Below are 26,712 nucleotides of genomic sequence, written 5' to 3' on the forward strand. Positions count from 1 at the left end.
TGCTCACATAAATTTGTATTTGTATGTTTGCAGAATGCCAGGCAAAAATTTCATGTTGTGAAGGTTGTGACATCCGTGTGCAAAGCATTATGAGAATCATACACAGAAATAGGGCGGATTGCTTTCAAAACAACAAGTTATGTTCAGGTGTGAATTTCTTTCAATTTGTCTCCCACTACAAATTAAATTTGTTACGATCGCAACTGCTGATCTGTAAATTAACAAACATGTCGGAAAAAAGGAACCAGTGGGACGCAAACCTGTCATCTACTGCTTTACGGGCAGCGACACTACCACCACGCTGTCCCTGGTTGCCGGCAGTGCAATCTTAACAAATTTGATTTGTAGAGGGAGACAAATCGAAACTAACTCACACCTGAACCTTTACCCCTCTGAATAATATCTTTCATTCAAAAAGTTATACATGTATGTCTGAAAATTGATCAATATGTTACAGATATCATGATCAGTATGTTTATGACCACAATAGTTTTACCAAAAAATTTCGACATGTAGGAACTGAAAGATGCTGTAATGAGTATTTTGTACATATAAAAATGATATTTTTTTTTGGTTTTTGTGCTCAGTCATGTGCAGTATGTCACAACATAACTCTATACCCCCATAACTACCATAGTCATCAACAGGTTATGTTTTATGAAAATCTGAGAATCAAACCTTTTATTTGACATGCAGAATACCGAGAATTGAATGCATTTTACATCCGCAGCCTTTTGCAAACATCATGAAATTGTGTATGTTTACAGAATAATGTCTCCCAATATACTGTATGAAATCTTAAGTCACTACACCATAGAATTTTTTGTTCAAAGAAATGAAAAACTAGCTCCGTATTAACCAAGAATACACAAAAATATTTTAAAAAGAAATGGTTTCATTTTTTTTTTGTCTGAATAAATTCATTGTAAGTCTATAGTATTATTTTCCCCTCCATCATAAAGAAGTTTCTAGTTCTATCATTTAGAGGAAAGGTCTGGATTGCCTACCTCTTCAATATACCAGCTTATGAAAGGACCATTGTTGTAAAAGGGACACACAGTCTGTAAGCATGACTCAAAAAACAACAACAGCAACAACAGAGATTGCCCATGAAAATTTAATTTCATTGTCAAGGAGGAGTGAAGTCTCTCAAAACAATACTTAACTTTAGCAGAAGATTAGATGGGTGTGTGCATAGTCCCGCGTGCTGTCGTATACAATTGTGTCGGACACGGTCTAGAACAGGTGCATGATGGGGGGAAAGCAATGGGTTGATGACTTATCGGGTGCCAATTCCAGCAGTGCCAGGAATGCAGGAATGTATTCTGGCCAGATTGGCGCTGTGCTGCTGTTTTTAAAGGTTACATGTAAAGTTGGCTGCCAAAGGACAGAAGAACTAAATGTAAGGGAAAAAAATACACAATTTGCAAGTCATTGAAACTGATAGATTGGACACATTTCTTCAAATTCTTGTGATATATAGCTAAATTTGGTTGCGCTGTTTCATCTCGGTAACTTCAACTTTTATTTTAGTTGATACCAAGGCCATGCTGTACAAAATTAGGTTATGACTGTACCATTCAATTTCTCTCTTCTACTTTTGTGATTGATTCAAATGCAAGTAAAGAAATAAAAATAACAATTGTGAAATAGTTCCAAATAGTCATTGGAAGGTGTGTAGATATTTCCCATTATATGACCAACAGCACTTTTATGTAAATGCAACTATTGCAATACTCTGCATTGCAACAGTAATAAAGTTCCCCGAGCAAATGGCGCATTGCCCAGACAGAAGGCAAAATTGAATTGACAGCAGCGTTGAGGTATTACCGCAGAATGAATGCACAATTGTGCTAAATGAGTGTAGCAATATGCATTCTGATCGATGTGACATTTGCAGCGTGATCTGTAGCATGCAGGCAATATTAATGTGTAGACAGACACGTCTGTGAAAATTATCCCACTTTAATTGGAATTTGATGAAAAACCACCTCTAAGTGAAAAAAAAAACCACCCAAGTCTGTAGAGGGGGTGCCATGTTTTGATAATTTTGGCAGTGATTGAAAGTTTCATGTCATTCCCTGCTTTCATATATGTATATATTTTTAGGCTGTGCGGTATGATGGAAAATTGATAGTCGAGGCCCCACCGCCCCCCAAAAAACAACAACAAACAAACAAACAAACAAACAAACAAACAAACAAACAAACAAACAAACAAACAAACAAACAAACAAACAAACTGAGAAAAGGGAAGAAATTATGCATTTCTTCCAGTAATGGTCATACAGTGGAGATAGAATTTTGATAGAAAAATCCTGTTGATAATAACAATTTGAAAACATACAACCCATTAATAATGATGAAGGTGATATTAGACAGATGTCTGTACATTGCAGCACTTTAATAGTTTAGCCGTCATGAGTAACTTGCATAGTTGTGTTAAATTTTATTGATGTAAGGATTTATGACATACGTAGTAAACCTGACTGTAGAAAGAATTATATAGAATTGAGTGTTTGCATGCAGATCAAAGAGACACAAATACGAGCCAACAATGCATGGCACATGCACTGTCAATATTTATCTGTCGTGTGGATGAATAATAGCAGGCTTTGGCAGTATTAACAGCAATGCACCATCATTATTGTACCACTGCATATTTGTACTTCTCCTCTCCATCTTCAGATTTCATACTTCATATTGTTTTCCTCATTTTTTCTTCTTTTTAAAAAACCCGAGAGTGACGTATGTTCAGTATGCTTTCAACTCACAGCTGCACTTGATGAAGAGAAATCAGATTCATTTTCAGTTATGACTGAATGAAGACTTTCTTTTTTATGAAAGAGACAATACTTCAAAAGAATAGATACAAAGCAACATTCCAGTAAACATGAAAGGCAATTAATTAGGTTTTTAAAGTACAGTGTAAAATGAAATATAATTGAATTGATAGAAACATATGTTTTAGGAGCATTCGTGATAATTGAATGCAAGTTGCTGAACAAATTGTTTCTGAACAATCAGGCAGTGAGACAACACCTTATAAATCATATATTTCTGTGGTTAAAAAATTGTCTGCATTAAAAAATTTAGGTATAATCCCAGGTATGTTAGTGTATGTACACAATATTCTCATTATTGTAGGTTACTGTAAATAGGGATTTGGCATACCTTTACAGTCTGTGTTTATTAGTTCTGTGGGACCTCTGTCTGTCTGTTTGTTTGTCTATCTGTCTGTCTGTCTCCTTCTTCAGCACCCTTGAATGAAGGTCCAAGCAGTTTGATATCAAAGGTCAGGGTGATCACTGACCATTAGTCCAAAGTGGCAATTTAAAGGTCAAGCATTTGACCGCCACCAGAGAAAGTGATCCACTTCAATACTGGCATGTCGTGCTGTTTAATGGTTGACTGCTCTTTGTGCTGCCCTCTTGCTGCAATGTGAAAGCAGTGTGCATACATCTTTCAAGTACTCTAGCAGTTGTAATGTGCGATTATTGATCTCATACATGAATGCATTTTACTTTTAAGTGGTCTTACATGTGCAAGTTTCAGCTTAAGGTAGCTGTGTACAATATTCATTTTCACTTGGTGAACTATTAGAGAATTGTCTTACAAAATGTTAATGGATGCATGTAAAGCCTTTGAGACTGCATGGTTGTTTTAGATATGTGTACCTCTTGACAATGTAAAATGTACTGCTCTTCCATTCTCTTGAGTACAATGAAACGTGATGTAGCTTTATACAAATCATAATTATCGCATTCGTAGTTGTACTTATAATTGTGAAACTGTCAGGTCTGTGTTAGTGATATAAGTGCATAGTCTCATTGTTTCATGCTATCATTAATGTGCCTTCAGTTTTAGACCTTTATCATCAGCGTGCTTACCAGCTGCAATGATCAATTCTGTCAGTTTTTTCAGTTGATGGTTGCCTACTTCTGTGCTGAAACATCAGTACCTTGCACGAAAATTGTAGGATATTGTAGTAACGTTGTTATACAGAGACATGTATTTTATATATTTGATGCGTTATCATGAAAACCATATTATATAGGAAGAATCTTTTCTCCTTTTTTTAACATATATGAATTTTCCAGATGCTAAGCTAAAAGTCAATATATATTTTTCCCTGCTTCAATGCAAGGAAAATACACACAAGAAAAAAGTCAGGAAACAGTAAATATTATACTGCCAAAACCAGCTTTTTCCTTCCTTTGATGATCTTTGACTTTATATTGGGTAACGTGATGACACACCACATATATACATATATATGTTACATTGCTCTGTGTCATTTCAATGTGCCTGTCCATCTAGTATTTTATGGTGATTGTGGCTGTTGTCTAGAGTCGTCCTTTATCTCTTGACGTTGGCATGCTTGTCTCACATTATGAACGAATATCGAGTTTTAATTTCACTTTTTCTGTTTCTCTATTTTCCCCCTGTCGTTTCAGATTACAAAAGCTAGTGCTGTTGCACTGTACCCTTTCACAGCTCAGTCCAAGAAGTAAGTTTATACACTATTAAAGTATCTGTGTAAATGAATGCTTTGTGTTAAACATGTCCAGATTGTCCTGATATGTAACAGTGATAAGCAAACTTTCAGGACGTGCTAGTTAGTGATGTTCAACAGAATCCTGGATTGGACAGCAATGAACAAAGTGAAATAGATACAGAAAATAAAATTAAAAAAGAGTTAAACTTTGCTGTGCAAGTGCCATTGAGAATATAAGTAGTGAATGTCTCTTTAAAAGTGATTAAATGATGGTTCTGGTAGCAGTTTTTGTGATTCGTTTTTATAATCTTTCTTTTTGCATCAGAACAGAGTATACACTGTATGTTACATAGGAACGTAATTAATGTAAATTGTAAGAGCACAGATTTTGATAATAACAGTGTTGTTGTATGACGTAGCTTTTGTTTTAACCTGTCAACCCCCAGATAAGTTTGCTGCAGAAAAAGATCATTTTCTCCTCATCAAATTGGCAACTCCTGAATTTAACTGCATCTCCTACAGTGGAAACAGATTAGCTGGAACTGGTTGAATTTACTAAATCTGTTCAACATCAGAAAACAAAAATGCAAAACGGTTGCCAATTTGAGATGGGCACATTGCCTGTACTCTGACATGTGATGACATGTAAGGATCAGTTAAAATTTTGTGATTGTTATTGAGATTTTTGCCTGTCATGGAACCAAGATAAGCAGTGATATGTGACCAATATAATACAGGGCTGAAAGAAGAGTGAAATTTGTGATTCTGCCCAATGAAATACCAGCACTGAACTACAAGATATATTGTTTATGAGAAGATGCCACAACAAACCACAAACATGTTTTTGTTTTGTTGTATTTGTTTTTGTTTGTTTTTGTTTTTTTACTGAATCGGGTAGTACAATGTATTTATCTTCCTTTTTTTTTACCATGACTTTTTGTTCTTTTGTTCCAACAATCCTCATCAGTTTCTGTTCAAACTGTAGTGACAAATAGACCTATATATTCATACAGTGGACTTGCATTGATATTTGAGAGATTTGACTTTGATATTTGTGAGATTGGCATTTTCTCACCATAGAGGGGGTAGTTACAGTCATACAGGCACAATGGCTGGAGCCTTGGAATACAAACCTGTGATGGCTAGATCTAGGTCTAGTATGTTTCAGTGTCATGATCAACTCGCCCTTGAGATCTTGTTCTGTATAGCCACAGTGACTGTGTACCAGCAGGTTTTGTTCCCTGAGGTTATGTGCTGTGTGCAAATCATAAAAAAAACATAATGCTTCCCCCCCCCCCTTTGGTTTGAAAAGAAAATGTCAATAATGTACATGTAATAAACCCCCATGAATGTGTCAAGCAGCGCATGATGAAGCAAAAAGAAGTCTGCCATGTGTGGCTTTGTAGAATCCTTTCTGCATTTGTGCGGGGAAAAAAAAAATTAAGAGGACTCAATTGAACTCAGATATTCGATGTCATATTGGTTTACTCTGAGTTGCTTTGCAGACTGTTAGTCTATCCTCACACATACATACATACATACATACATCAAAATTATTACACATTATTATGCTGATTATTGCCTAACAGAGAGTTGAGTTTCAAGAAGGGGGATACAATTTTCCTGACGAGAGAAGTGGATAAGAATTGGTTTGAGGGCGAGCACCATGGAAGCAAGGGCATCTTTCCCAGGAGCTACGTGGAGGTAAGCCTTAAAGGAAACCCAAACCCTAAGAGAAATGTAGATTGAGTGAAAGCAGCAACATTAGTACAACACATCAGTGAAAGTTTGAGGAAAATTGGACAATCAATGCAAAACTTATGAATTTTTAAAGTTTTGGTGTTGGAACCGCTGGATGAGGAGACTACCAGAGATTATGACGTATGTGTGGACAACAAAGTCAATATAAAGGAAATATAAACGGAATTCCTCTTAAAGGCACTTTTCTATCATAATGAAAGAGCACTTGACTATTAAACCGCTTTCAGAAAGCAGGGGGAATAATTGCTGCCCTTAACATATGTCAGTATCAAGTTGATGGAATGCTTAATTTTCATGAAAAATGAATTTTTGTGGGATTCCCTGTATATTTTCTTTTTTCTTTTTGTTCACACATAATTATGTCATAATCTTTAGTAGTCTCCTCATCCAGGATCCAACACCAAAACTGTAAAAATTCATAACTTTTGCATCGACTGTCCGATTTCCCTCAAACTTTCACTGATGTGTTCTACTAATGTTGCTGCTTTCACTCAATCTACATGTCTCTTTGTGTTTGGGTTTCCTTTAACCCTTTCTGCGCTTCGTTCGCCAATTTGTAAGCTTGCTGGAGTTGCTTCGTGTGCTGATTGACACATACAATGTCAAGGAAGATATCGTGAATGAATAGAGACTACTTATAAATCCCCTTAATCCCAGATACGTCATGTTGGTCTTCTCATTGAACTGAGGCACATTGCTTCACCTAAAGTGGACAAGCTAACTTTACAACTTGGTTAGAGTTTGGGAGGAATTACTGAATGCTAATGAAGAAGCTTGGCAAGTTAAAACTATTGAAAGTGCCTCTTGAGTTAAAGAGTTGACCCCCAGGGCACACAACTCTTTACTTCCTTTCACTTTTGCTCTGAAAGTTTGCGGTGCTGTAAGTCTGGAGAGCTGTAGTGAATTTGCAATTGCGCATGAAAGGATTACAATTTGAAATAATGTACATGCAAAAAACATCTCAGAGGCCCCCAAATTTTGTAGCTTATTAGATGTTCTATATGTTCCCGTAAAAGCAGAAGATTTATATTATACACAAAATGAGAGTGATCAGTCACATGCATTGAGTGAAGGGAAGTTGAAATCATTATTCAAGTATGGGCTAGACAGAACATCATAGGTTGATTAAAAATGAAATTGAGGGAACGTGCGACTGAGCAAAAAGTCAAGAGACGAAAATCTTGTAATTAAAATGAAACAATTTAAAAAGAGACAAAAAATAGACAGGGAGAATATGAGAGGGATCAACCCGGCTATATCTTTGTTGATATTTGTGGTATCCACAAGATGCGACACCATATCTAGATCTTTCCTTTCTAAGGTATCCATGATTTACAGCAGTGAATCTATCCTCTCTCAGGTTGTCACCAGCATAGAGGAAGCTCGAAACTTGGAGGTGAACACACCGAGTGCTGAAGGCAAGGGAAGAGCCAAGTACAAGTTCAAGGGTGAAACGGCCAATGAGCTGTCAGTAAACAAGGTGAGTGTTTCCCATTGGTTGCAAGAATCATTTAAAGGCCAACATAGGAAACACACCTGTCCTCCATTAAAAAAAAAAAAAAAAAAAAAGATGTGTTAGAGGGAGTTTAAATAGTTTGACATTAGATAATTTGATACAAAGAAAGGATATCTAGTCCAGAGAATCACATAATTCTACAGAATGATTAGGAATGTGTGAATTGATTATAGAATGTTCTTATGTATTCTTATGATATCGTGAGAATTAGATTGTGTGTCATATATGGAATATGATTCTGTGCTTGGCATGTTTGATTTTCAGTATTTATTTATCATATTCATACACTGCATTTATTTTTTGAACTGCATACAATTTTTGATATATTTGTATTTTTGTATAATTTCGGATTAAATCTTGGTTTTCCGGTAATAATAATAGTAATAATGATAATGATAATTATTATTATTATTATCATTGTTATTATCATTATTATTATCATTATTACTATTACTAGTCAATGTACCCGTGGAGTGCTGAATCAGCCGAAGTGGGGCATGGGGGGGGGGGGGGGGGGGGGGGGGGGGGGGCTATGATGAAGTTATCGCAGTCCCAAGTACATGTAGGCCTACACCTGGGAAATCTCCATTGAGGATATTTCTGGGGGAATCCCAAGGAGTAGCGAAAAACAGTTATTTGACCTTTGACCCCAGTGACCTTGACCTTTCCCAAAATGAACCCCTCAAGGGCAATTTCGCGGTGAACCTGCATCTACCCACTAAGTTTGATGGAGATCGGACCAAGGACCTGGGAGGAGTAGAGGAACAAACAGACAGACAGACTAACGTTGCTCGAATTATAGTACGATTATTATTATCATTATTATCATTATTATCATTATCACTATATTCTACCTGTCATGCATTCAAGAAAGTGTAAAATGCCATGTTTACATCATTGTGAAGAATGTATAGGTGGTTCATGTAATGTAGGTACAGTAGTGAACACTGCAACATGTCAAATGCTCTGTGTATGGTCATGCCTAGGGAGAAATTGTAGACCTGGTGAGGCGGATCGATGCCAACTGGTGGGAAGCCAGGGTTGGAGGCAGGGCAGGCATCATCCCCTTCGCCTACCTCGAGGTCCTCAGGGAACCCCAGTCAGGTCAGTCCGAAGACGCAGTGCCCTCTTGTTGCCATGACATCAGTAGGCCCAGCATATGTCATGCATATCAAAATTTACAGATGGACCTGTGATGAAGGAGAAACTGCAAATCAGAGATTGATTGATTATCGTGAAACCCAGAAAGTGTGTTTGTACCTTCTTGCAGTTGAGATATCTCAAGTCACTTACATTAAACTGTGCATAAGTTTGCACATCGAACATTTATACTCTACACAAAGATTCCAACAAGACGGACACATCAAGTACTGCAATGGTGTATCCAGTTGCCAGTATAAGGAGGAAAATAAGTAAGGAAGGAATGACTTCTGTCAGAATTGATGCACAAAATATACAATGCTGGACATTACCTCTGTCAGCAGAACTCAAATTTAAGTGGTTTTTTTTTTTGTTTACAAAAAATGAAAAGAAAATCAATTAGGTTGTAAATTGTGAAAATGAAGAGAATCATTGCAATGGGACCATGTGTGCTCCTGCTAACTACTTTTTTCGTTATCAGCTGACAACACCTAAAGGTTTGGATCATTAGTAGTACCTGAAACCTGTGTTACCATGTACATGGGTTAAATTTAGACACGAGAACAATGTGACACTCATTCTGGATTAGATTGTGTTGAATGGAATTATGGCTCAGCTCTTGTACAGCTTTTAAGAGATTACAGTGGTGAGATAGTCAGTATGTGTTTGAAAGTGGGGCATGTTAGCAAACCATACTACAGTCAAACCTGTCTATAGTGGCCACCCAAGAAAGACGAAGAAAGTGGCCACTGTAGACAGGTGGCTGCTATAGAAAGGGTTGTTTACAAGGCTTTTCTCTCGGGTGAGGGGGTGGGAAATTGTGTTCATTGGCTGTATATGGCAGGTGGCCGCTATAGACAGGTGGTCGCTATGGCAGGTATAGACTGAGTAGACCCATGCTTTCCAAATCGTCGGTTTGAAGCAACCGTATGGAAATGGGTTCTAATGATTACAATGTCAGTGAATCAAGCATGTAGTATCTGCAGTCATGGCATTTACAGGCCATAGATACAATTTTGTACCTATAAACCTTTCATGATTGTGATGATGATCAACATGGAAAAAGTGAAAATATCTTACAAAAAAGAGGCGTCTCAAAAGAGTTACAAAATATGTCAGCCATTCTCATGTGTAATGCTTGTGCCACTTACTCTGATCTAGGGAGAGCCGTGTCTCCACAACTGTCGTCAGGAGGACCCAAGGGGGCGCCGCTCAGTCCTGCGGGGCGGTCACCTCACAGCCCCACCCCGGTGGCGAAGTCGCCGTCCTACCAGACACAGTCCAGTAATCACATGGGATACGGCCCCACAGGAGGGGTGAGGAGTCAGCCGCCATCAGCTCATCAGCAGCAGCAGCAGCAGAAGCCGGCTGCCTGGAACAACGGGCCGGTGCAGGGAAGGGGCGGAAATGTTGGCAGACCTGCCCAGGTACTCCAACCAGAAGTTTTTTTTCTTCTACCCCTCCTGCTCCTCCTCTGTCTCCTTCTTTCTTACCTTCTCCTTTGTCTTGGTTGTTATCATCATCATCATCTCCTTCTTTTTTTCTTCTCTTTTCTTGTTTTTCTTGTTGTTTTTCTCTTGTTTTCTCCTTCCCCCCCATCCCCATTCTCTTCCAACTTCTTTTTCTTCTTTATCTTTGATGCAATCTGCCACCTTTTATCCTGAAGATTATCACACATATGCTTTATTGCAAGACATATGGATGTCGTGAAGATTAATGGAAAGTTAGCGCAATAGGGAGAAATACTGGTGATATTGGATTTTTTTAGGGCATTCTAGAGGAATATTCTCATGGAGGTTTAGAGCAATGCTGAATGCCAAAGTGTATGTGGAGCGCTTTTGTTCTGTCGATGACAAGAGTCAATTTGTCACCATTTGGGGTTTATTAGTTTCATTCTTTTCTGATTTGGGCTTCCATTAGTGCAGCCATAGTGCTAGGAAGAACTAACTCTTTATGAGCCACATGTGCATGCTCGACTCAGTCGACGGTGTGCCAAGTTCGCATATTTTGCTCAAACACACAAACCCGCCCTATTAACCGATCAATAAATTGCCAATTGCCACATCACAATGAAACTCAAAAAGCTTCACTCACGATCCCATTCCTCTCTCGTGCAGCTTGCATTGTGAGATAATTGAATATCACGCAGTGTTCCTTTTTTTTGAGTAAATTCTAAAAGTTTCTGTCTGTGTTTTGTCTGCAAAAGTCATACCTGGACAATTAATGATGTAGTTACCGATCATTTTAGTGAAAACAATCATAGATTTGACATAAGATTTACATCAAATCAACCCTTTGAATTTTCTCTACAACTGTGATCATTGCATATACAGCAAAACAAAAATCTTTAAAAAAAAAAATTGCATTGAGATGAAAAACAGAATATTTTCACAAAACACGCCATCCTCAAAATCTCAGAATAATGTGGCACACTGGGGGTTTACACAGTGGTGCATAAACAATTAAGTGACATGCAGTCAAAAGCGTTAACTTTGTCTTTTATGACATGTCGATCTTTGTGTTCCCAGAATCAGGGCTTTCATCGCCAGGGCCCTGCGGAGGCCTCCAGGCAGTTTGGTTCCCCAACTCAAGAACGGTGAGTGACAGTTTCTTGTCCAACCAGACACAAGGATTTACATGCCAATCGATCAAGAGTGAAAAGGCAACTGTTGCCACTAAGTGCAAGCTCTGGAGGCCGTTGTGATATGGATGTCACCATTAGGGCTGTGATTTGGCTCAGCCGGTAGCGCATCTGCCTCCCGATCCAAAGGACCCGGGTTCGAATCGATCTGAGCAATGTTGTGTCTGATCATACCATCCCCTCTAGTAAGAGGCAAAACACTCTGTCCCTTGGATAGGACTTTAAATGAAGGTCCTGTGTGTGTGAGAGAGCCACAACTCATGCATGTAAAAATCCCTCTTCATTCATTCATCACAAAGGGCGGGATGCATTAACAGCTGAAGTGGTCTAGCTTCACATTAAACTGGACCCCATGGAATACCAGCTTGTGTAGTTGAATATGGGCTATCCAGCCATCTTCTGAGATGGAAAAAATGAAACAAACAAACATTGTGACTTGAAACCATAGTACTATCATAATGAAAATGATAATAAAAATTATGATTATGAGGAGGAATATGATAATAATTATAATAGAAGCTTTATCATCAAGGTAAAGTTTTATTAATACATTTGTAGTTGAATATTCAAGGGGGAAGATAACATAGTTTCATTTATTTCAAAAGCAAAATGGAACCCACACACGCACATTTTTGTTAAACGGTGAAATAAGTAGGTAGTTTCAAAATTCGATTTATCAAGGGGAGAAATATAGCTTTTAAACTCTTTGACCCAAGGTTGTTTTTATGAATTCATCGCATAAAAGTCTCCACATAAATCTCAGAATGGCCAAAGTCGCTCATATGTAATTTTATTAGACTTTGACATTTCATTTCCTGAGGTCTCTCATAAGTGTCTTAAGAGCAAAAAGTCTCTTATAAGACCTTCTTGAAACATACCTCAGCTGTGTTTGATTTGCACATAGCTGGTGACATGTGCACCCTGTTTCATTTGTATGATTGGGTATGATGTTGTTAACATGAGGTAACTAGGAATTGATAAATATCAATGATTGTAGAAAGTATCTTCATGTTCCCTTTCAAGGTAATAAAACTTGTCATCATTTCCTGTCTAAAAATGAGGAATAATGAGGAGAAAAATTCCCCAAGAATGAAATAGTTGCAGGAGAATTTACCCCAAATATTATGTGGATTTCAGTGAATGCATTGATGTTAATACACACCGTCAGTGAAATTTTAGAATTGGACAGTTTTTGTAAATAAAATGTCATGAACATTGAAAGAATATGTTAAATCAATGTGCCAGTATTGCTAGATAAGAACTCTACTACGATTCAAAATGTCAGTGTTGTACAACTCCAAAATTACTGAATTGTTGTACAACTACAAAATTACTACACTACTGAATTAGAATGGCGGCTGTGTGTTAGCACCGTGTGTCTCCACCGTGTCATGACTGGTCTACTGTATATCTGCGTTTCGACACTGTTTGACTTGCAATGTACAAACTGCAAGTTTCCATATATCACAAGCCATGTCCAGGAGTAAGTCCAAATCATTTCCAACCATGTCTTAGACGAGAACGAGACTGAAGAAGAAATCTTCTAAATTTAGTCACCGTGTTGAAACCATCGACGAAGATTCCCCCAAGGACTCCCCCGATCTGGCCGGGCATTCCAGTCTAGGTTGTCCTGGCAGAGACATCTCTACTGCTGGTGGGCACTCAAGCACTACTCCTCGTTCAAATGCAAGTTGTGATGCCGATACGAGTGAAAGTGTGAATGCAAATGCGAGCACGGACAATGTCAAGATCGCTGACATGAAAGAGCTCATTTCTGAGCAAGTGGTGAAAGCCCTCCGTTCAGAAACTGTCATCAAGGAAATAGTTGACGCCGTTTACACGGCTGTCTACGAGAAACTTGGGGACGAACTTCAAGCTTTGTTTCAGCTAGAACTAAAGCAAAGGGATGAAAAGGTCAGTGAATTTGCTTCATCATCGGAGAAACTCCAGAAGAAGATCAAATACTTGGAATCAGAGCTGGAGGAACAGGAACAGTATTCACGTTGTCTGTGTCTATGAGTATACGGCCTCCCAGAATTTCCAAAGGAGAATGCGGATGATGCCATCCTCGCTCTTGCCACCAAGATTGGTGTCGACCTGGATGTTTGGGACCTAGACAGAAGCCACAGGATCACCTCCAAGCCACGCTCTGGCGATCGATCTACCAACCATCAGTCACCTGCAAAACCCAGACCACTCCTAGTCAAATTTGTGAGATACAATGCTCATAACCGGATGTATGCTGCCAAGTCGCGATTGAAGGGGACAGGAATTGTCATCCGCGAAGACTTGACATATGAAAGGCAGGAACTGTACTACAAAGCATTATCTCACATGAACACTACGCAAACATGGTCATCTGACGGAAGAATCTTCACAATAACAAAAAACGGAACCAAGAAACTGATCACTTCTCTCCGCAACATCGACTCTTTGTGAATCGTCAATAAAGCTTCATTATCCCTGTTTTACAATGGCGTCTTTCTATGAGTATCTAGGCACTGATTTTTTGGTCAATTCTGATGACAATGAGAATTCCTATTCTTAAATTTACACTTCTGATTGCAACTATTAAGATTTTGAACAGTTTCGTGATTCAGTATCTCTCATGCGTTGATGAACAAGCTTAGCTTGATCTATTATAATGCTAGAAGTTTGAATAAGAATTTTGATAAACTTTGTGAAGATTTACAGGTTCTTAAGTTACCCTTTTCTGTTATAGGAGTAACTGAGACATGGATGAGCAGTGCATCAAATCATTTTTCTCTACAGGGTTGTAATATGTTCCAAGCCAATTGTATTGAAGGCCGAGGTGGAGGAGTAGCATTATATGTGAGAGAAAATCTGTCTGTTCAAACTTTACAAAATATAGAATTGTCTGTTGATGGCGTAGAATCTCTTTTCATTGAAACCACGGATGCAATTAAGAACAAGATAATAATTGGAATTGTATATCGTAAACCTTCTTCGAATGTCGATGATTTCATAAAATCCTTTGATCTAGTTAATACATTGAATGCAATGTTGAAAGTGTGTTTTATCATGGGAGATTTGAATCTTGATTTGATACGGTATGACCAAAACAGCGTCATTCAGAATTACAATGGGGTATTCCCCCCTGATATGTAAACCAACCCGTGTATGTTCGAGTTCAGCTACTCTTATAGACAATATTTTTACCAATTCTTCTGACCATCATTTCATTTCTGGTATCTTACTCTCTGATTTGAGTGATCATTATCCAGTTTTTTCTGTTTCTTCTGTAGCTATGTTGAGTTCAAATAGTAAAAAGCATAGTGTATTATCACGGAAAATAACACCTTTGTCATTATCATCACTGATGGGCGATTTATCAAAAGCTGACTGGTCAGATATCTTTGAGCTGACGGACGCCAATCTTGCCTATGAGTTATATTTGGACCATTTTCTGTGTATATTGAATGAACATATGCCGCTTAGAAAAGGGGGTTCTGTTGATAAAATGATTAAAAAGCCCTGGATCACACTGTATGCAATACTGAAGTCAATCAAGAAGAAAAACAGATTATTCAAATTGTATAAATTGAATCCAAACAACAGTGATGAATTATTTTATAAGCAATATTGTAATAAATTGAACTCTGTTATTCGACAAGCTAAAAGAAAATATTATTATGATGAATTTTATAAGACTAAATTTGATTCCAAATGTATGTGGAAATTTATTAACCGGACTCTGGGAAAAACTGATTGTTATCTGCCAGAAATTTTAGTACCGGTACAAGGAAAAGATGTAATATGTGATCAAGTTTTAATAGCAAATATTCTTAATGAACATTTTGTTGATATTGGTCCAAATTTGTCTTGTTCGATTGATACATCAGATACGTCTATGAGTTTTTCTGATTATCTCTCCGGCAAATTTGAATGTTCTTTCTTTTTTAAACCGGTTTCTGAATCAGAAATATATGATATTGTAATAACTACAGACCTATATCAGTACTACCGGTTTTTGCAAAAATATTGGAGAGAATAGCATTTGATAGGTTTTACACTTTTCTTAATGAGAATGATATTCTTTGTTCTAATCAGTATGGTTTCCGTTCTCATTATTCCACTGAGTTTGCTATAATTGATTTATACGATCGGGTATTAAATCTTATAGATGAAAATAAGCATGCAATTGTAATATTTATGGATTTATCGAAGGCCTTCAACACCCTTTCCCACTCAGTTTTACTATCCAAACTGCATTTTAACATTTTTATACCTGTACATATTGTGTGATATTGTATGCATGATTGTTATTTTCCAATCTTTTTATCCGAAGAATGAAATAAAACGAATGAATTGAATAAAGAGGAAAATATGAAGAGAATTCTGCTTTCATCTAGCAAACTGAAAGACTAGACTTCAGAAGGCAGAGGGGAAATAACATTACCCTTGACATATCATCGGTTGAGAATGATAAGGGCATTAAGTTGTCGCTAAACCCATAGTGTTCAAGACAACTTAAAGCCATTCTCATTCTCAACAGACAATACGTTTTTCATGCTGTAACCCGGGATGTTATCAAACTGTGGGTTATGACATTGTGTCTAGCGCCATCTCGTGTTGGCAAGATGTACAGTTACACATTACTATTATGGCTGCCAGATATTAGTACTCGGCGATGATGATCCCAGTGGTAAGTTAGCACTGTTATGACGTGTTTAATGTGACTGCAGCAATAATTTTTTTTCCCCATGGATGTGGGAATGATAGGGAAAAAGTTAGGCCAGCTCATTTGATCTATGCAAGAAGTGGTAGGTACATTGTACACTTTTAATTTTCTACAATTTCATGGAGTATAATTGCAAACAAAAAAGAAGAGAACAACAACAAACAAAAAAATTGCCAAAGTGACCGGGTTTTGAGGGAATATAAAAGAAGTGCATACTGTATACTTTAGCTATAGCATTACTGTACTGAAGGAAAGAAACTTACACTTAGAATTCTGTTTTTGATCATGAACAGAAATTGATTTTTTTTTTTGAAAGTCAAGGGTCCTACAAAATCTTCTTGTTACATTCATTTTTGTGGGACTAAGGGCACAGTGCCCCCCCCCAAAAAGAAAAAAATCAACAAAATGGTAAATTTCTATTTGGTACCCCAAGGTACCAAAAACTTTTTTTGTACGGTGTATGTCAGTAAGAATTGAGGGAATGCATACTTTTCATTTATAAGATTTGATTCAGTTCAGTCTGATTGCAGCCATTCCAATGATCATTCTTTTTTGACTCAGATATCGAGCTGCGTACAGTTACCAGCCCAACAACGACGACGAGCTCGAACTGAAGGACGGCGACACCGTGGTCGTTATGGAGAAGTGTGACGACGGTTGGTTTGTGGGATACTCGGAGTCTACAGGCCTCTTTGGTACCTTCCCTGGAAACTATGTGGAGAGATTATGTAAGTGAGACAGCTTTTAAACAACGCCGAACACTAGCACCGGTCGGACGGTCCCAGACCAGTAAAAATCACTGTCGGACCAGTACTGTGAAATGAGGAATGTTCGCATGCATTTTAATTTCACGAGTTTCGCAAGAGCCAAGACTCGCGAAATTAAAATGCACACGAAAGTTCTTGTCTACACTATACGTATTGAATGTTGGAGGCAACTCGTGAAAATTTCGTGTCGCGAAAATATCGTGTTTTACAGTAACTTTTCAGGGATTGCTTAAATTTACTGGTCCGACATGACAAGTAAAATAGCAAATATAACATTGTCGAGGGCAGTTGAAAAAAAGTACAGGACCAGTAAATTTATGATGCGGACCAGTAGGAAAAAATGGCTTAGTGTGCAACCCTGTTTTAAAGATCGGTGAAGGAATGTTGTGAATGAGGTTGAGCGAGAAGACTGAAACGGCATTTACTTTTCCATACAAGTTCTTCCATTCTCTGCCAGGAATTCGCTCAAATTTTTGTTCTAACTTCCAGATGGTGTGTGCCGTTTGATAGTTTTAGTAAATAAGCACTATGGCAATAAGAAGTCTTTCCCCCCCCCCCCCCCCCCCCCACCTTTGGAATAATCATTCAGTGTCAAAGCATCCCAATGTATTGCAAAACCATTTACACGGTCTAGTTTGTGTCAGCTATTTGTAAGTAGACATCATCTAACTTGTGGTGGTATCTTTTTTCATTGGAAACCTCAACAGAATGAAAATTATGTATTCAGAATGAGATACAAAGTATTTACCTTGAGCGGACAGTATTTATCACATTCATGGTAACATACCTCACTACCCTTTTGTTACCTCTGCCAAGGGAGGAGGTTATGTTTTCCTTACCCTGGTTTGTGTGTTTGTTAGTTAGTTAGTTTGTCCGTTTGCAAAATAACTCAAAAAGTAGTAAATGGATTTGGATGGAACTTGCAGGAAAGGTTTCGAATGATACAAGTAACAAATGATCAAATTTTGGTAGTGATCTGACAATTTTTGGGGAATTTATGAAGGATGTTTGATATTTTGGCAGGTAGGGTCAATGAACTTGAGAGTTCAAGCTGCACGTATTTGAGGTTTGCATGCGGGCACTAAAGTGCGTGCTCTAGTTTCTGCTAGGGTGAGGCGCGCCGTGCAGCTGAGGGTTTATGACGTAGCAAAGGCTTCTATATTGGGAAATCGGGCGACTTTCAGCACACAATGCTATCCAAGTACGTATGGGTGGAAATCACTGATATCTCTATGGAAGAACAAGATCAGTGGTGGAAATTAGCTGCATGCTTGGCGGAGGTCTGCACTCTCAGCTCTCAAGAGTGCTTTTCTAATTTGAGAATAGTCTAAAGTTCATTTGGAGCACAGTGCCCAATATTTTCTATGGTTGACTTTTTGAGACCCTAATTAATGCGGTGTGGTGTAACTTGGTTGACCTTGCGAATAAGGCACAGGCAGATTGCGGTAGAGATTATGCATATTATGGATGTGGATTACCCATTGCAGAAGATTGTGTGAGTGCCATGTGACATCACCAGTAGAAATGTGAAAGAGACAAGCTTGAATGAAGGTAGAAGAAGGGGAGATGTAGAAGAATTAGTGGATGGATGCATGGATAGATATACACCATATCGTACAAATAGAAGCAGATTTATATTTATTTCCTATCGTTTCCATGACAACTGTGGAGAAAGGTTTCAGGTGAAGATGTGAAATGATAGTGATGAAATGTTAAAGATCGAGGATGTCATTTCCAATCTAAAAGCTTCATCTTCAATGGTAATGTTGTATATGTTAAGAAGGCTGATAGCTACTGTACTGTCAGTCGTCTGAAATGACGGGGGAAGATGAGTTCTCATGTTCAAAGGCCGTTTTTTGTTTCAGTTCACCTGAGCCAAATGCTCAATTAGCCATTGCTATTATTCATTGTCCAGTGTGTGTCTTACATCTTGTGTTGTCTGGTTTCAGGCAGCCAGCATGCAGCATGCATGAACTTATTACATATCTTCAGCTTCTTGTTAAAAAAAATCCCTGTGATGCATTTTTACCAAACTTGGACCATAGTATCCCCAGGGTGATAGGATCAATCTCATTTGTTCATATGGCTGCAAAATAAGGCATCATTTCAATCCATTGTGGATGGGCTTATTTTGCTACAACATGCATTTACCATAGACACTTGCACAAGTGTACTCCGGACTCTTCTTCACCGGGTCAAAAATCTCCTTTAGAACCAGAAATGATTAAACAAATTTGATGTTATGAGTTAATACATTGGTGGCTGTACTTCCAGTTTGTCCATGGCAGATCCGATTATATGCCTCCCTCCCTCCCCAAGCCCTGTTGGGGGAGGGGTCCAATTTAGGCCCAATGTTTACATTTTCATCTTCTTCTTGAAAAAAGGCATGATCAAAGTTCTAACCAAATTTGACAGGAATTATTCTAGGGTGGTAGAATGTACAAATGTTCACCATGCCCCGTATGGGGGCTCACCAGGGGCACTATGCCTGGGTGAGTCCCAGCCCCCAAATTAGGGAATCTGGGTAAGAGTTTTTCTCTGCAGTTGAAAGTGACAGAGTGAAGTTAATGCCAGGAGTAAGTAGATTTGTGACTACAGTTGTATGTATCATGGCCCATCTGGGATCCCCAGAAGGCCCAGAACCCCCATATTAGAGAATCTTTAAAAGATGTTTGTCTACAAAACCAGGAAGGATAGAGCTAAAATGGTGTGGTTAGATGAGTACATTCATTCGTAAGTGCATTTTCAAGTTTATGTCAGATCCACCTCTGTCTGTTTTGGCCTGGCAGCACCAAATTGGTTCACATTTTCATGTTCTTCTTGAAACACATGGTCAAATTTATCATCAAACTGGATATTTATGACAGCTAGGGTGATAGAATTTATATTTATACCAATTGAGCACCACCCCCCTCCCAACCAAAGCCCAAATTTTCTTTACAACCGGAAATGCCCTGAATGAATACACTAGTGAGTTTGCTTATGGCAGATCCAGGGGTGGCTACCTTTGGGCGAGGGCTAAATTGGGGGTCAGTTTTTACATTTAGATCATCTTTTTGAAAACCAATGGTCCCATTTTCTACAAACTTGGAGAGTATTATCATAGCCAGTGTGATAGAATATAAAAATGGAAACTATTACCCCGTTTATACTGAGAAAGAAGGGGGTTCTGAAGCCTCCTATAGCAGCCTCGAGCAGGCTTTCAGCTCAGTATAAACAGACAGAATTCAGAAAAGGAGATCCGATAAGGTCGGGTTCTGAAATCACCTACAGGGGGAGGTTTCAGAGGCAGCCTCAAGGAGGTTCGACTGCAGTATAAACGCATAGGGGGTTCAAGAAGCTGCTTTTTGGCCGACCCCGGAGGTAATTGCTGAAGGTCATCGCCTGCTTACATAAACAACCCAGCCATCTCGACCAATCCCCGCTGCAGAAAGCCTTTCAACATGCACACTTTCACTCAAAAGCCCGCACCATAAATCAAAGGAGAGGAGAAGGTTGGGCCTGCTAGGGCCTGCTAGGGCCTGCTAGGGTCTGCTAGGGTCTGCTTTTGGCGAGCAGTATAAACAGACGAGAGGCTGCTTTTTCAGAGTGAGCTTTCGAACCTCCTCGAGGAGGCTCTGAAACCCGCTAGCAGTATAAACGGGGTATATGCCGCCCTCAAGCCACGGCACCCAAGTGTAGGTTATGGTCTGCAAGAATGTGTGGAAGGTGAACTTGCGAAATCAGGAGAGCGATAGACCCCCCCCCCCCCCCCCTCTTGTTTTTATGCCTCCGCCTGGTCAAAGGTCAAGGTCAACTCCTCAAAATGTCACTACTTCCCTCCTGCTCGAGTATGTACGCCCATGGTTTTTTTATCATGGCTACTACTAAAACAATGATTAATTCAGTGCTTATTTACGTTGATGTAGGGCAATTTGTCAATCAGTACCCTCATATTTATGCAATGCCTGTAGAATTTGTCTTGAAACTTGATATATACCCAATAGATATTCTATAGAAAGTTTCTTGGCAAAAGATCAAAGGTCAAATGGTCAAAGGTCAAGTAAAAGTGCTCAATTTCACTGCTTCCTCCATATCTCGATAATAAATCAAGGTATCATCATGAAACTTATTACATATTCATGCATGTTCTACTAAACAGTGATTCTCTGTGAAACTTTAAGGTCAAGGGTCAAAGGCCAGGTTTAGATATTGATATTTTACCATTTAATACTAAAATTACACTTTTTCTCCATACCTTGTAAATTACTCAATGCATAAACTTCTAAAAGGGTCAGAAGTCGAGTAAAAATCCTCAAGTCCCCATATACATGTACCTGCACTTTGACAACTTAGTCATTCATCCAATTAAACCTACACGTGTACTTCAAGGAAAGTGAACATTCAGCACATTTGTGACAAACCTGTTATTTTGATATTTTGCCAATTATGTGAAACTGTCATCACACATTGTCAAGACATTGTACTATAGACCTATTAGGAGAACCATGCATTATGGCGGAGGCATACCAGTCGCCGTAGCGACATTTCTAGTTTTTATTGTTTTTATTTGTCTTTGCCTGACTTCTGCCAGAAGAATCCAATGACAATGTTGCTTGGTGAGATGAATAGAAATAGATTTTAAGCCCTTTCTGCTGAAAGTGATGAATTTCAATCCTCATGGTTATCAGTCAAGATCAATGAATGCCAAGATGTAAATGAAGGGTCATATACCTGTGGCAAAACAAAATTACAGCAAGAGGGCTACAACATTCTGCTTGATAGTGTGCAGCAGTCGAATAACTTGAGTTGTTGTTGTTGTTGTTGTTTTTTTAACTAATCAAGGAATTGTTTGCAAGAATCAAAGACAAGTGATGCATGTCACATCTGAAAAATGCAATGAGAACTCTGGAATGTGAAGTATTTCTGGAATGTGAAGTATTTTTTGTTGTTGTTTATGGGCATCAAAAACAATTTTTTGATCACTGCAAAAATTAAAAAGGTGAAAGGTGAGAGGCATGTACTCTGTAAGGACACACAGAGAAATCTGGTCTATTCTTTATGCCCATGTTAATACTGGTATGAAATGTTCCACGGAGTATCATTAGTCCCAGTGGTAGTGAGATTTAGCCACCATCACTTGATGCAGTTTGGTAAATGACTCCTTTGGAGTTTGCCCCGCGGCAATAAAAGTCGGGAACTGGGTGCCGGCTCTACCGTGTGCTCCTCTCTTGCCAGTTGTGTGCACATGGGTGCATCCTCCTTTATTTCTGTGCCTTCTTGTGTATCGTGCAGTTCGTGCATGGGAAATGTTGTCATACAGTGATTTCAGGAGGAACCATGCTTCAGTTGATACAACATGTGGCATAGTGCATCAATAATCTAGACACGGGTTACGCAAAGAAAGAGAAATCTACTTTATAGGCCAAGGATGCATGTGTCCACCGATTACAGAGTACAGCTGTTGAATTACGCATATCGTGGCTGAAGCGACTAAGACCTCGTATCTACAAAATGCCAAATGTTCAGGAGAGCAGAAAAAACACAGCCAAAGCACTGTATCAAATGGGAGAGCCTTTCCTTTGACATGCTGTGGTGGCTTCATTTGTGGGGTCAGGCAGCTAGGATTAGGACAGGACATCACTTAACTGATTATCTAACCACTGATCCAAAAATGTAATTTTCACCAAAATTTCAGATACGAGGTATAGCCGATGATATCATGCCTATCTACACGTTGAATCACCAGCCAACACTTACCATCCAAAGTGTATTCCAGATGGACACCCATTTGTTGCTGATTCACTTTTTACATTGTTCCAGAGTTTTGCTGACTGTTAACACCAAACATGCTCGTGTTGCACGTTGAGCTATTTCGGTAACAATGCTATTATGTCATTGTTGTTTATCCTTTAGATTTCAATTGATTTCACAAAAATGATTAGGTTTTTACGGGGGGGGGGGGGGGGGGGAATTAATTGTCCGTCTTTGTCACAACAGCAGGGTCATGATCAAGTTGTCAACAATCCCTCCTTCCTTTTTATGCCTCTGCCATGAAGTGGTGCAGGAGGCATTATGTTTTCGGGTTGTCCGTCCGTCCGTACGTCCATACGTACGTCCGTCCATACGTACGTCCGTCCGCTTTCGTTTACGCAATAACTTGAGTAATATTGACTGGAATTTTACCAAACTTGTTCCAAGTATAAAGTATGATGGGGCAATTACTTGATAAGATTTTGGGTGAAATCGGCCAAAGGCCAAAGGTCAAAGGTCAAGGTCAAATCATGAAATTGTTTCCGTTTATTTGATAACTCAAGACTAGATCGAGCAAAGTTCACCAAACTTTGTCGGAGGATGATGTATGATAGGACAATTACTCGATTAGTTTTTTAGTGAAATCGGACAGAGGTCAAAGGTCAAAGATCAAGGTCAAATCCTAAAATTTATCTCTTTACGTGATGACTCAAAACTGGATAAAGCAGCTTTCACCAAACTTGGTCCAAGGATGATGTATGATGGGGCAATTAGTTGAGTAGATTTAAGTGACATTGGCAAGAGGTCAAAGGTCTAAAGGTCAAGGTCAAATGCTAAAAATGTTGCTATTTCCCCCATATCTATGCAATGCCCGAAGGTATTTTCTTGAAACTTAGTGTAGACATGTACTACTGCGTAAAGATTCTCCAGAGAGAGTTTCATGTCATAAGGTCAAAAGGTCAAAGGCTAGGTGAAAATGTTGCAATATCACTTTTCTCGCAAATGGTTCAATGTATCTTCATGGAACTTGGTACATACGCATGTACTGACTGGCAGGGATTATCTAGGGAATTAAGGGGTCATGGGTCAATAGTCAGGGGGTCAAAGGTCAAGGTCAACCCCTCAAAATTTTGTTATTCCCTCATATACTTTATGCAATGCTTGCATCATTAGTTTTAAAGGGGTGAAACTTAATACATATACATGCATTACCTAATGCAGATTCTCTGGGAAATTTCTAGCCAGAAGGTCAAAGGTTAAGGGTCAAAGGCCAGGTTTTAATGCCCCCCCCAACAAAAAAAAAAAAAAAAAAAAATTACTCAATGCATAAACTTATAAAAGGGTCGGTCAGCAGTCAAGTAAAAATTCTCAATTCCCCAAATATGTGTACCTGCACTCTTAGACAATTATAGCAAACCCAGTTTAAGGACAGTGAACATTCAAGATATTTCTGACAAACCTGTCATTTCAATATTTTGCCAGTTATGTGAAACTGTCATCACACATTGTGAAGACATTGTACTATACACCTATTGGGAGAATCATGCATTATGGCGGAGGCATCAGTCGCCATAGCGACATTTCTAGTTGTTCCTACACTGTAGAGGTGGAGCCATCAATCTCAAAAGTCGCTTTTATGTCAAAAAATATGTATTTAATGGGAAAGAACATTGTGAAAAATGCTTTCACATCAATCGTAAATGCTTTCTGAATAACGATGATCAGGTACAGAAACTATGATTGTTGTCAAATGTCTCCGACTCAGTTGCAGTCGTTTGTTTCAGATAAATTCTGATATTGATGATGAAGTTAGTAGTAAAAGGTAGTTAGTACTCAGCAATCTTGCCCTCACTATTAGGATTGAGATTGGGCAGAACTTTGTGCATTAATGAATGCAAAAATAAAGGAAGGGGAGGGGGAGGGAGATCTGGCACACAAGCTAAAGACACATTACTTTGTTTCTGATATCTTTATTTTTATTTCCTTCAAATGATAAGATAAAATGATGATAAAGCTAATTATTACAATTGCATTTTCTAGAGTATAATTTCATATCATTGCATTTTCTACGCTATAGTTTATCAACACAATGGTAACAAAAAATAGGCTTTGTATACACACACACACACACACACACACACACACACGAGAGGTGCTAGAAGATGACGCTTCCACTGAGGAATATGACCGAAGAACTTTTTGTCACATTTCAAGTTTGACATTAATGTCAGATTCAAAATTTGGCAAGCTCTCACCCCCTTCCCACCCCCCCCAAAAAAACACACACACACACACACACACACACACACACACACACAAACAAAAAACAAAAAACTGAGAAATCTGTGCTGGATATTTCACTTTGTCTTCCAAAAAAAAAAAAAAATGGACAAGGGAGGACTCATATGGAGACTTGCCAAGTTAAATGCCCGATTGTTTCTAAGATGCATGTGTACCTTTGTGAACATCGACCGAGCATTGTCCCCTTCCAGGAAAGTCGGGGAAGTGGCATGATGGATCAGCCGACCTATGTGGAAACGAGAAGTCAAGCGAAATGTCAACAGCATATCTTACGCCGCGGCACAATGAAAGACGAAGAGAAGTTCGAGTCGATTGTCTTGTTAACACAATGTAGAGGCACGATGATGGCGCTCCGTTACAGTTCGGCGCACTGCTCCTCCAGTGCCCAGAAGTTCAAAAGTAAACCAGTGCAGGGGCGAGCTGTCAGCTGTTCAATGCTCGGCTTTTTAAGAGGGGGTCTCACCTTGCTACTAAAGATACTCTTTTTGTTGTTGACAAGTAAAGATTGTAGTATATTGCAGGGCACATGGCCAGAATAAGTTTGCAGCGCTTATTGTTTCCTTTGAATATGGAAGTCCCTATTATTTCTTCTACAAGTATTGCCAATACTTTTAAATCAATCATTTAATTTCAACAGACAAAGCATCTTACTTTAGTTGGGGGAGGGGGGAGTTGAGTGAGGGTGGGGTTGGAGAAACATATCCTCCATCGTGCTTGCTCAATTAACTTCACAGCTGTCGCAAACGTGTCCATCTTTTTTTCTCTCCCAAGTCCCCCTCCAGAAATCTTGCTTTGTGCTAAAGTTTAAAAACACAAAAAAAGGACTTTGCCCAACTCTTGACACAACAATGAATTCAGTACAGACAAAGACAGAAATGTTGCGTTCTGCCCAAAGTCAGTTATGATTTCTTGAATGTACTGAGGGACAGAGAGAGATGGAAGAAATGATATGGAGTGCAGTTTCAGCAACAATAGTGTGATTTTAGTGTTGTGGAATAAAGAACTGACTGTTTTTGAAGTGGTTAGCAACACACTGGGCTTGCTTTAGGGTCACTTTGTAGGGCTATAGATCCAATGTACAGAAACCATCTCAGAGCCATCCACAAGTAGCAATACATTCAGAGGGATAGGTCCTGAAAGGTGAAGCTGGTAAGATGGTCCTGGATGGCTGAGAGAGGGATCGTGTGGGGGCCATGTTCCACGGATGGTTCGAAGATCGAAACCCATCAACCCATCTGCCTGATATAAGGGAATGTATCCTCAAGCAATATATTGGGGAGACAATAGAATGTGATTTAGATTGACAATATCTGAACAAGTAACAGGTGAATGCTTTAGCAATAGGCAAGATGCACATATGTTGCAACCTGTACATGACAATAATCATTTTCCCCTCAGGCATATGTAATCTAAAATTTGGAATTGCCTGGACCCGTAGAATGAATGTAGTGTTGGAGATGTTCTCATTTGAAAGACATGTAAACCACCACTGACAACAAAACAATGTAATTTCCTGTTGCAGTTTTCAAAAACATTTGTCATTACCAGCCCATCTAAAATATGACACATTTTTATTTCATTTGTAAAAAAAAGGTTTTGCCTTATCCAATAAATGTGTTACCACTTATGATTGTACACACACGTCTGTTCATTC

The 26,712-nt window shown here is 38.8% G+C and overlaps 1 protein-coding gene across 1 annotated transcript in view; it reads left to right on the plus strand.

Annotated features, from left to right (window-relative positions):
- LOC139727994 (uncharacterized) overlaps positions 1–26,712 on the plus strand; it is a 191,709-nt gene that overhangs the window by 152,997 nt on the left and 12,000 nt on the right. The window contains exons 25-31 of the mRNA XM_071638961.1: positions 4,457–4,509; positions 6,087–6,201; positions 7,619–7,738; positions 8,761–8,878; positions 10,076–10,341; positions 11,443–11,510; positions 16,819–16,985. Coding sequence (XP_071495062.1) covers positions 4,457–4,509; positions 6,087–6,201; positions 7,619–7,738; positions 8,761–8,878; positions 10,076–10,341; positions 11,443–11,510; positions 16,819–16,985 — 907 coding nt within the window. The remainder of the gene's footprint in view (positions 1–4,456; positions 4,510–6,086; positions 6,202–7,618; positions 7,739–8,760; positions 8,879–10,075; positions 10,342–11,442; positions 11,511–16,818; positions 16,986–26,712) is intronic.

This window comes from Diadema antillarum, unplaced genomic scaffold (assembly GCF_040938485.1).
Source record: "Diadema antillarum isolate AM-2024a unplaced genomic scaffold, OU_Dant_1.0 seq00000161_RagTag, whole genome shotgun sequence".
Taxonomy (NCBI): Eukaryota; Metazoa; Echinodermata; class Echinoidea; order Diadematoida; family Diadematidae; genus Diadema; species Diadema antillarum.